Here is a 13,326-nt window from a genome sequence, read left to right as displayed (position 1 = left end):
TTATTGCATATATACGATTTTTAAATGCATAATATTATGTAATATTTTGCTTATTTTAATTAAAATAACGTATTTATAGTTATATTTATTGTTTATATAATTTGACGAAGTCGTTTTCTTATCTTTTTTGAGACCTAACAGGATAAGTAGTAATTTATTATTGAGTAGATTTTAGTGAATCATATATTCGTCGTTTTTGTCGTGATCCGAGTGTGGCATAACTTTCATTCGATTTTATTAATTTTTACTTAATAAAAATATTTTAATCGATTTTTTTTTATTTTATAAGGTATATTCCTATAAAATAAGAGCATAAATGTATATTTTATAGTGCATATTTCTGAGATTTTTAGAGCATATAAATCCAGGCCCTAATTATAAGTAATGCGCCTCTTGGGCAAGCTTATTTTAATTTGTAATTTTAATACAATTATATAATATATTCGTATTCTGAAATCATTTGTGGATGGTTTAAAATTCCTGTAGACAAATTAACCACAAATCATACGGCATAAAAGTTAAAATAATTTTTATAAATACTTTATCTTTGGTCAAACTTGAAGTTTGGCCAAATATTGATTTACAAATATTAAATAAAATTTGCAGTGATGTACTAACACATTTTATAATAATCTAATGGATGTAAATAAAATAAATATAAAAAATTAAACGTAACAGTAATACAAATTTATTAAAAAGTTTTTACTTATTCTTAAAGATATATAATTTATTTTGTTTAACATTTAAAATACTTTAAAAGTAATATAAATAGTTATATAAGCATATATTTTTAGTAAACTTTATCTAACTTAAAAATTAAATTCTAGTAACTATAAAAATATTAATATAAATTGTTATTGTGAGAAATTTAAAGAATACAGTACTATAAATTATATTAATGTATTATAAGCATTATTCAACATTTAAAATTAATATTTTTAGATTCTAAATAAAAATATTTTGATTAAAAATACATTATTGCTTTCATAATACTGTATTTAAAATAATTTTTAATGTTAAAAGTGTGGTAGAAAATTTAATTTAGTATAATTACAATCAATAGTGAACCAATGTAAGAAAATATTACGGACGATTATTAGATAATTAAAAAAAAAAAACAATTTAGGAAGTATGGAAATCATATTTTATAATTTATTAAAATATATATTCAGGTTAGGCAATAATAAATAATGGTTTTACATTTAATATTAAATATTATTAACTAATAATAAAGATTAAAAATCACTTAACAAGAAATATTAGAAGATATCACATTATAAAATCTATAGGCTATTTGATTGCTCAAACTATAAATTAAAATACTTTATTAGGTTATTTCGTTTATATTGTTCATTATAGAAAGTAAGTTTGTAATTAATTTTTGGACTTAATTTAACTGTAAAAATGGTCTGTTTTATTGGGTATAACTCGGTTATTTGTCAAACACTATTTTTTGTAACTAGAAATTACTATAAGAAAATCCAAAAACAAACCTAAAAGCTTATATTTTTATAAATAATATAAAATAGTTATAAATTACAAAAATTATACATTTTTTGCTGCTAGAAATTAGATAAAAAACAAGATACAAATAATCAATTTGTTGTTAAGTTTTATGAAATCATTAAAAGTTTCTGTAAATTTCAAGGTCTGAAGTAGGGGGTATAGCACTATAGTAGGACACTTCAGGCAAATAATTTACTATAAAATATGAAGCATTGAAGCTGTTTCTTCAAATAATTCATTTCTTGGTAGTATTAAGCAGATTTTACTTAATCCATATATTTTCATCAGTGGTCACAAAAAAAAAAAATAATACAGTGCCACATAATTTTTATTTTTTTTAATTAAAAAAAAGATACACAAGTGGCTCAGTTATACATTAAGTGTCGAATGGGTCAATATTATGGATGTATTAAATTTGAATTAAATGATATATTATTGTGTACAAAAAAATTCTGAGTAAAAACAGTCTGTCAGTCTATAACAACAAATATATTTCCTAGTATGAATTTTTTTATATAGCCATTCATTTTAAAGTAATTTTTTTTTACTATGATAATAAATTGATATAATAATTTTCTGAAAATATTGCATTGATTATATTATTAGTATTTAACTATTATAGTAATTTATATTTATATCGTATTATATTAACATGTATAACTCAAAATGTAATAATGTCTTTTTGTAAATACTGTAAAACAATAAAAATAGGTTTATATTATAAATAGGTCAAGTTTTAAATTAATTAAAAATTTGATTGCGTATAATAAAATTCATAAAAATATAATATACAAAAATGTTCCCTTGAATAATATTTTTCAATTTATAATAACAAAATAAGAAATGTCGTCCAAACTTAAATTTTAAATATCTATAAAAAATAATTACCTTTATATATTTTCTAGGGTTTATGGTTTCAGTGTGAATAACTTACAAGAAATAATATAAAACATCATGTTACTAATTATTTTATTTTTTTTTTTATTTAAAATATAATAAATAGTTATGGTTTAACTCTAAAAGGTTGTTAAATAATTTTTTTTAAATTTTAATAATATTTTGGATATATCAGCTCTTGTCCATGGATACGAAGTGTGTTGTTGTCACTGTTAAAAAAGGATAAAAGTTGTGAGCATTCGTAATCATGATTGTACCATTTAATACTTACTTATAATATGTATAAAATTTATCTTATAATAAATACCACAAATGACAACTATAGTTTAAATTTTTATTTAAATTTTCAACTTTAAAAATATTGTTTCGTATTTATTTTGTATAAAGGTTTTTTATTTTGAATTTAGAGATATATAGAGATAATAGGATTAAAACTATAGAAAATCTTCTATTAACTGGACAAAAATTATTTTGTTCAACCTGTTTGAAATTTATTGAGAAAAAATGTTTCTTTAAAATATAAAAAAATATTTATACTCCACATTGATAAATCTATTTTTAAGGAATTTATAGAGTAGCAGTTAGGCCAACGTGAAGAACCAAAAATAATAAAATAATAAACGTTACGTATTCGAACGAAGATTTAATCATACTTTTTCCGAAACCAAATATCGTATAAATTATCAAAAATAATTAATCAAAATGGACAGTTAATATCTTAAAAAGACATAATCTACTATTTTGTAAATTAAAAAAAAATCCCTACTAAGAAAATATCTATCATAATACCAAAAATAAGGTTGAAAGACGTGATCAAATAGATCTGTCTTATTATTATTATATGGCTGGTATATTAAATACCTTGTAAAAATTTTAAAATAGCTTGCAGAAAATTGATGCATACAATTAAAAAACTGAAGATGTACCTGGTGCAAAGTAAATCTCAGCAGAAAAAATCACGAAAGTCCCTTGACTGAATTATAAAGATAGGTTATATGATTTAAAAGTTTCCCTATTAATTATCATTAACTAGGTTACTATAAAATGTAATTAATGACGTGTTGAATTTTAATTCGACGATAAATACAAAACTTACTAATTAAAAAAATAATTTATTTTCCATTTTAGAAACAGCATATTTAACTAAATTCGGTAAAAAATATCGCTTGTATTACACTATTAGTTATTATAATATCATTTATTTATATTATAATATATTATTAGTATTAATTTATAAGTTAATACAAATAAACTGTTAAATAGTGTGAATAGGTTCATGGTATAAATAGCTTAAAATTAGACTAAACATTTTGAAATTTTCATCAGGTATACAAAAATAATATACATAATAGCAAAAACTTTCAAGTTTTAAAGATTAAAAATTGTTGAAATAACTAAAATCACTAGAATAAATAATATTCTACTTTTTCGTTTAAAAATTCAATTTTGTTAAATAAAATGTTCATAAAAAATATTATGTGTTTTCAATATCAAAATAGAATTTAATAGTTCACACGTTTATTTAAAAGAATGTCGCTTATTTTTTTTTTAAATACTTTTAAATTAACTGAAATAAAATTATTTAAGACATTTATACATTGTATCAATTACATTTTCAATGTTTCTAATTGATTAATAATTTTTATAATAAACATAAAATAACAATTATTTTTATAAATAAGCGAATAATAATAATTGATAGTTTAAATTAATTAATATTGGATAAAAATTGTTTCAATAAAAACTAGTAGAAACAAATTAATTAATATTTCAATAAATAGACAAATAGTTATAAATAGCTTAAACTATAACTAAAATAATTAGTTAAAATATTTTGAAACTTTCATAAAGTAATAACTGTGTTAATAAAGAAATATCTTAAGTATCTAATATTAATATTTTTTGTATTATAATAAAATGATAACAATTTTTTCCCAAAAAAATTTTTATTTTACGTAAAAATATTCAATTAATTAATTAAAATTTGAACTTAAAACTACGATAAAAATTTTATTATTGAATTATAAATGTGCATTGTATTCTGAGTTTGCTTTTTTTTTTTCAATATTTTATTATTTGCTTTAACACGTCAAGTTATATAATATATTAAACTGAAATGGACACCATCACAAAAACTGAAAATTACTAGTCTTATGGAACAAATCGTCGTTGCGTTTGGGGACACTGTCTACCTGGTAATGCGTATTTTAAAGAAATCGAAATATCGATCAACCAAAAATGTAATCATGTAGAAACTTTTTGGTCAACACCTGAACTAAGTATTCACATATCAATGAATGCCGTAATACAGTATGAGAAGTTGCAGGTCAGTTATTACGTATTTCCTGTAACATTTTGTTCACTAAACTTGAAGAGAAAACTTGTTCAGCAATGCCTACAGTGATACAAAACACAATAGATGATCTGCTGGTATTAAATTACTGAAACGGTCGCTACTACAAAAACTGCAAAATTCAAGTTCTATAGAGAAAATGATGGTCGTTCCGTGTTGGACGCCCCTGACCTGGCAGAGAATAATAACGATAGAATTGGGATTCGAAATATTAATCGACCAAAAACTCGGACTTGTAACAACTCTCAGGTCGACGTCTGAACTAAGTATTCACTTACCGAAGTATGACGTAGATCTATTTTCAACATAACTAGTAGTCCAACATAGGCCAATAGATGAATTAATGCTTGAAATGAATAAAAGAAATTTTATTTAAAATGGACGGTAAATGTTTCACACAAATTTTTTTTCCAAAATCCAATTCATAATTTAACAACATTTTAAGTTTGTATAGAATATAAATACTTTATTTTTTTGATGAAGAAGTCAAAGTGGTAAAATTATATTTACTAATAATATAAAATTAAGGATACGTCTTAATAATTGATAATCATATCTATTTAACTTACGCAGTCTTTAAGTGGACAAAAATTTTATGACGTACAATCGAAATACAAAATTTAAATATAATGTCCATAGAAAAATTAATATAATTTTATTATCAAATAATAATGTATGAATAAATTTCTTAAAACATAAGAACAAAAGAGGAAAATATCTGATATTATTCTAATAAATTTTTTTTGAGAGCCTAAATAATATAAAAATTTACTTGGTACTTTATTTATACGTTTTTAGTAACTTTTTTCTTTTAATAACTTCATGTTAAGAACGTTGCCCAAATTTCCCATTCATCTGTAAAAATGTCCATTTTATGTAATTTCAAGACAATCGTTTCGAATGGGTTCAGATTGAATAATTTAAGGTTTAATTTTAAGAACTTATACAAGAATTAAGTTTCATAAACTTATTATATTATTACAGGATTTTAAATTTCTATAAAACTTATAATGTTGATGCTGTTCAAAAAGCATTATTCAACTTGACATTATTTACATTAATATTATATTAAATATATTATGTCTTATATTAAAGTGTAGTAGGATTAGTAGTAAAACAGTAAATACTTAGTTATATTAAAAAAAAAAAAAATAATAACATTAAAATATTATAATTTTAAAACACAATGTATTAATGTAAATATAAAATATAAAATGTCTATAGATTATTTCGAAAAATTGCAATAGTTTGACTAAATAAATATAAATATTAAATACATTTCATAATTGTTATTTAATTATTAGATAACAACCGAACATACTCATATGTTTTTATACATAAATACATATCGTAATCATTTAGAGTAAAATAAACTACTTATTAGGATTAGAATAAATTGGTTTCAAAGTTTGTTAAAGAAAATAAATATAGCATATCATGTATTTACATAGGTATATTTATGGGTAGGTAATTAATTAATTTGTTTGCTTTAAAACTTAATTACGTAATAAAAAAAAGTATACATAAACAATGAAATACATTTAATTTTATATAAACTTTAATAATTGGTTTCGTGTACCAAAAGTTTTCACTAATAGTATTGCATGCATGCATGCATACAAAAAAAAAAATCTCATTCGCCTCTACCCCGAGAAAAACTATCTGTAGGTACTGCGTGTATTAATTTTTAACGAGTCTCGTGACGGAATATTGTTTTTCGAAAATAAAACTTTTACACCTCTAAACACGCACTTCCGATAAAACTGTTTTTATTTTATTTTTCTTGGCGACAGTTAATCGTTTTTATGTAGGTTTACTGAAATCCAAAAATTGCACTTGTTCAACAAATAAAACAATCAAATACTATTTTAGTTGAACCATAGAAGCGGTATTACTGCAGTCATGAGTGAAAACGATGATATCGGTAAGCTAAGTTAGTTATACAGACGATATACGTATATTTTCCTTAGCGGATGAATGACTTAAAATTAATTTCAAAATTAAATAAATATATGTATACAATTAGGTTGGTGACGAGATTTAACGTTTTTAAATTACTAATAATGATAAAAATTTATTTATTTAAGAGTTTTAAAAAATAATTATGCGAATGGTTATTAAAATTATTTAAGTCGAAAAAATCGTAAGTTTTGTTTTCTGTTAAAGTCAGATTAAGATTTTGAAAAAATTAAATAACTTATTGTTTTTAATAATATTTTTTTATATTAAGATTGATATTATGCAATAAAACACTGTTTATATTTATATTGTATCAATACATTTTCATGTATAATGAAGACCAGCATATTAACATTAGTAAAGCTTGTCAATTTATTTTTAAATTTTAAAAAATAACGTTTTGTTGTGTTATTATATAATATCTTAGGTTAAAAAATTTTTTTAGTTTGTTGATTTTTAAAATTTTTTTATAGTCTACCACTATTAAAAAAATGCTGTGTTTTAAATAATTTTAGGTTAAAAAATAGTAAATTAGGTTATCAAGTTAATCAATTAGTTTATTTCAACGTAACTGACAGTAAAATATAAACTGTAATATTAATTTTACAAATTGTAATTAAGAAGTAAAATTTGTATTTATTTTATTATTTTTACTTTTAAAATAAATATTAGTAAAAAATATAAATAAATAATAACCGGTTATCAGATATCGATAAAGATTAAGAGTGTTTAGTTGCTAAAAACTGATTATATTTGCTAAGGTTAATATGCATCGTATTAAATGTTGTTAGCCTTTACATAAATTGTTAATTTTATTATATTGTATTCTATTATTTATTATTATTTATAATTTATAATTATTATCATCAATGAAAAAGTACTCATTTCGAATATTGTATAGTTAAGTATATAAAAAAGTGATCAATTTTTCAATTTATAAAAGAAAACGGAAAATTTTGAAAATCTTCAGAGGAGAAGAATAGAAGAGTTTGGGAACCACTAGTTCAAATGAAACAACAACATTGAAAATTTAATTTTACAGATTATTTTCAATTTATACTAATTCAGTTATTAATATTATTAAAGTAAAGATGTCTTTTCTGTCAAGTGATAACTACATAATCTAAACTAGTAAATATAATTAAATTTGAAAATATATTTTAATTTTATATTAAAATTTAAAATTATGCATTCATATTAAACTATTTATTATACATAACAATTGTAACACCTACTCAGTGTTATAAAATATTAGGTATTAATCCGTACATTCTTTTGTTGTACTTATTGAATTTCCGAATAATCCGTATTGTTGAATTTTAAAAATGTATATAAAATAGTATTTTTGTTCTTATTTTTACCGACTTAGGACTGTAATAACTACGATCTTACTTAACATATATTAATAAAAATACTTTGATTATTATTAATTTAAATTAACAATTAGTATAATAACATTATTTTATTATTTATTATTCATTGTCAAAAATGTTTGAAAAACTTTCTTGAAAAATTGATATCGCGTTAATTTGTTATTATCATAATATTGTATTTTTATTTTTAAAAAATTTTCTTTTTCTGATAATTCTCTTCTTCGGAGCATATTGAAATTTCGAAAATTTATCTATGTCTCATATTCAAATTATTAAAATACATCAACAAATGTATTTATACAGAGGTCGCCGTTAATGTAATCACTTTGATACGGAATATAACTGATAACATAATCCAATTGATAACACTAAACGAAAGTTAAAAAATAACAAAACATAAGTTAAATAAAAAAAAATAAATAAATATGTAGTATTACATAAAATTTAAAATACATAAAACACATAGTTATTTAAAAATACTATTATTTATTACTAATCAAAGTGCATATTACTAAATTTAAAATTGTTAAAAATAAATAAAATAAAATGTAAATAAATATTAACTACTATATTAACTTGAAAAATATTTTTTATTGATTTATGTTTTTTCTACCGTTAAAAAATCATTTATAAAATGTTCGTATTTGTAATGTAATTTAAAATTTGACGATCTTTGATGCACTCATTAGATGCTTTTTAGTATCTGTTTGTGGCTCAAGTTTAATCACTTCATTTTCAATTTTTTCAGGTTAATTTGTTTATAATAAAGCATGTAAAATATATTCTTTGGTAAAATTTGATGTAGTAGGTATATTTTCATCGATTTTCAATCAGTTTTAAAAATCTCGTACATAATGATAATTTTATGACCTCTAACTGATAACATTTAGCGACGTATTGATATCAATAACTGACATCATTTACATATAGTTTACATCTGACCCGTACTTATACTTTTCGATGACAATAAATGATTCATTACATTAACCATGATTTTAATAAGCGGCAACCTCTGCAGTTGAATTATTTGAACAAAATTAAATATTTTATTTTGAGCAAAATAATTTATAACTATTTGTAGCTTTAATTGAAAATTATTGTTTAGCCCATGTTTTTGAAAGAAAAAGAGCATCCACGGATATACTTTTTTTTCAAAATACACCATAAACTCTTCTATTAATCTGTTTTCTGGCAAATTAGTATTAGTTTGAGCCGAAAAAAATCTTCAACCATGTGTAGATTTAAAAATAAGAACCCAAAAACTTTTTTTTTAAATTATTTTTTTATTTTTATAATCAAGATATGATTGGATTAACTGATTAGTTTAAATTATCATGAAAAACGAACAACTATATACAACAAGGATAGATTTACTACTACGATAAGCTAGTCTCAATTTGACTATAAAATTGGAGACTCAACTTTAATGCAGCCTATAAAATTATGAAAATTTATATCAGATATTTAAAAAAAAAAAATTTAACCTGTAATACGGATTTTAAATCTCTTTCGGTGATTTATAATTTATAAATATTAAATAAATAGTATGTTGTAACAACTATTTATTTATTGGGGTTTTTTTTTTTTATTATTAATTGGATAATTATTCCCGCTTTAATTATATATGAATTTAGAAATTTTGTTATTTATGATATTCATTTACAGCACACATATGGTGTTACATTCATTTAAACAAGGTGATTAATCTAGTATGCATATTCTCACTTTTTTTATTAGAAATTTATAAAATTCTGATATTTTTAATTTTTTTTGCATAGGTAATTAGGTTACTAAAACAATTTTTTTCCAAACAACAAAAGCCTTTTTTTTAATATTATAAGTTGGTGAGTAGGCGGTACTAGACTAAAATATATGATATTTTTTCGTCGTTATTGGTTTAATTAAATCTATTATATTTTATATAGAAATCGAATATAAATTAAATGAATTATAAAATACTCGTTTGAATATGAATTTAAATAAAACAACATATTCAAGGAAATAATCTACTTAGGATTTGCAATAAAAAAGATTGATTATATCTTCTGAAAAAATAAAATTATATCAACACAGAACACTCCTTAAATAGCAAAGAAAAAAATTGAAATATCCCAAAATATGGTGAAAATATAATGAAAAACTTACAAAAATCAGAGTTTTAATAAGTTCATTATTATATGCGGATAATTAAAAAATTAAAATATATGGTAGACACATGCTTGGTGAATCATTCGACAACAAGTAATTAATATTAAACACGGATATTTTCACATATAAATACTAACTATTGTTATGATAAAGGGAATATATACGTTATAAATTTTGAATATTTTTATATCATTATAAAAATAATATAAGCTACAAGATTTACGTAACAGGGGTTTAACTCTCACTATGATGAAATATATAGTATACTGTAGTATTATTTTTATGTATATAGTAAAGCGACTACGCTTAGATAAAATATGTAAACAATAATTTCTGATACTATAATGTTTTAGAATAAATTGCATTTATAAACATAAATATTAATTTTCGTCCATTTATGTTTTACTATGTACAAAATATATTATCACTTCTGGGTACATTAAAAATTGAAATTTCTCATCATGTTGTATGTGTAATATTTGGTTTATCGCGATTATGTACTCAAGTACGTAACAAAAATAATGGTTTACTATAATGATAATGACTAAAATCATACATGTACATGCAAATATAATGTTGTTATAAGTAGTAACTTTTCAGTATAAATAGTAATTAATCATAATATGTAGGTGTAATGAGATCGAGAACTATTTGGCAATAGTTAATATGTAGATAATATATTCTATAGTAAATAATATACTATAAAATTAAATTTGAAGGAAAAAAATATTAAATAATTATTTATTAAGTGTCGCCATTGTATGGTCACTTTTTTTTTACATTTATCGAGTCATATCTCATTATGATGAGATTACTGCATTTAATATAAACTTGCTCGTAAAAGTAAAATATATTCTCCGAGTTTTCGGCTATTTATATTATAGGTAACTTGTATACGGAAAAAATATTTCTTGGGTTATATAAATGTTGAACCGATTATTAAAACAAAGATCAGAATAATAATTAATGATTTATGTACATTATTGACCGATGAATGTGTTGTATGATATATTTATATTTTCTAATAAATATATTTAATCATCTTAATTTACTTGAACCATACAAGAGTTTATTAATTTTTTTGGTATAAATATTTACATATTTAAAACGTGTTTAAAAATTCTTAGTGGTAGATTTAGTTTGTGACAATCTGGTATTTTTAATGGTTTAATCTAAATTAATTTCATATTACACTAACCCAGAAAAACTTTTTACATATCTTTGTGTATGAAACTGAGATTAAATTAATCCTCTATATTGAACAAAATTCGCTCTCAAATAAAAACAAACTTTTATAATATTTCAAAATTAATTTTATATTTTGCAAGAAAAAGAAATATATTGGTTTTACAATATATTTTTCCCAAACATTTTGATATTAATTTAAAAACTAGAATAGTTCCATATAGATAGACGCATTATATAATAGACAAACATTTTACAATTGTATATTATAACTAATGGATTAATGATGAGTGATGACTATAATAATCATTGTAATCAATTTCGTTTAAAATCAATTTAGAAGGACATAATTTTTCACTTACAGGTTTAAAATGAAAACTAAATAATATATTCTTATTTCAATAATTATCATGATAAAAAACCAACGAATTATCCAAATTTGTTGACGAATAGTATAAATTAGATACATTGACACCCCATGAAAATAATTATTTTCGTATCTCGTGTCGAAAAAAAATGTAATTTACATAACATTATAAATTACTATTTGCTATTTACTAATAGGGTAAATTTATTTTAAAATTGTATGCATATTATGCTACTTCCGTGTGATATACATGCATCAATAATTATTAGCAATTATATTGTTGGTTTTTATAATTTAGAAACCTTATAATATGTAGATATATTTTATAGTTTGTTCTGCTAATTATTTTGAATTATGTTACATGTGGTAAAATAAAATGAAAATATTTGTTGGTGTTTTTAAATTATAATAGTTTCGCATATACAAGGATGTAAATACATAATCCATATATTTGTTACATGTATTATGATTTATTCGTGTTTTAATTTAATATAATATCTATGATATTGATGACAGTAAATAATACAATAAATTGCATCCTGTTTTTAAAATTTTTCTAGTTATATTTTAAAAATATTTTGCTGAAAAGAAGTTTTATAGGAATATATACTAACAAACATAATTTATTTTATTGTTTTTAGATCGTGTTATGTATGCGAGAAATCAGCAATACAAATACAGTAAGGAACCAGTTACGGGTGGGCAACCAATAACAGTTGAACAAGCAAAAGTAAGTTATGTATAATATTAAAAAAAAAAATGAATTACCTTCTGATCGGAGTGATAATATATGACAAAAATTATTAAAATAGGGTTGACAACCTTCAAACAAAAACATCCCACGTATTTCCGAAATTTCGTACCTTATGAAACATTCTTTACTAAATGTATATACCTAACCAATGAATAGAATATTATTTATGTTATTATTTAACAAATAACAACTCATTTATTAGTATTCTAATCATTTATAATCTAACGTACCCAACTCATTGTCAACATGTGACTTATCTAGATCACTATTTGTTACTTTAGTATATAATTTAATTTACTAATGTTCATCATTCTAAAATAAGATATATTATTATTTTATAATTATATAAGCACTTACTATTATTTCTAATTCTAGAATAATACAATTATAATATATTTAATTTTTAATTTTTTTTTTGTTAAAGTAACAAAATATTACTATAACATTAGTAGTTCATTCTAATATGTATAGTAAAAATATAGTTGTATTACTTAAACAAATTCATTAATTTTACTACTTGTTTTTTAGTTTTAATTATTTGTTTTTGAAATAAAAATACAATTGCAAATAAAATTTACATTAATGATTATGCATCAATCTTTTTATCGATCTGTATTCAAAATATATTTTATTTGCAAAATACACTTGAAATGATCAATAAATGATCCTTATTTTATTTATTAGTACCATAAATATTATGATCATAATATGATCATATTATAATTAGTACAATAACTCTCTATTTAATATATTAATTATAGGTAAATAATTTTCAACATAGCAA

At 21.2% G+C, this 13,326-nt stretch overlaps 1 protein-coding gene across 4 annotated transcripts in view; it reads left to right on the top strand.

The window, feature by feature from the left end:
- Nucleotides 1–13,326, top strand: part of LOC112595382 (inactive ubiquitin carboxyl-terminal hydrolase MINDY-4B) — a 46,030-nt gene that overhangs the window by 20,770 nt on the left and 11,934 nt on the right. For 3 of the 4 annotated variants that reach the window (XM_025340554.1, XM_025340549.1, XM_025340559.1), the window contains one exon: nucleotides 12,430–12,518. In XM_025340554.1, the coding sequence (XP_025196339.1) occupies nucleotides 12,430–12,518 (89 nt within the window). Of the gene's footprint in view, nucleotides 1–6,629; nucleotides 6,681–12,429; nucleotides 12,519–13,326 lie in introns of those variants that run through there. The other variant, XM_025340567.1, reaches the window with a different exon arrangement.

The sequence above is a fragment of the Melanaphis sacchari genome, unplaced genomic scaffold (assembly GCF_002803265.2).
Source record: "Melanaphis sacchari strain LSU unplaced genomic scaffold, SCAv2.0 Contig0_pilon_pilon, whole genome shotgun sequence".
Taxonomy (NCBI): domain Eukaryota; kingdom Metazoa; phylum Arthropoda; class Insecta; order Hemiptera; family Aphididae; genus Melanaphis; species Melanaphis sacchari.
This window is presented reverse-complemented; position numbering and strand designations above follow the sequence as displayed.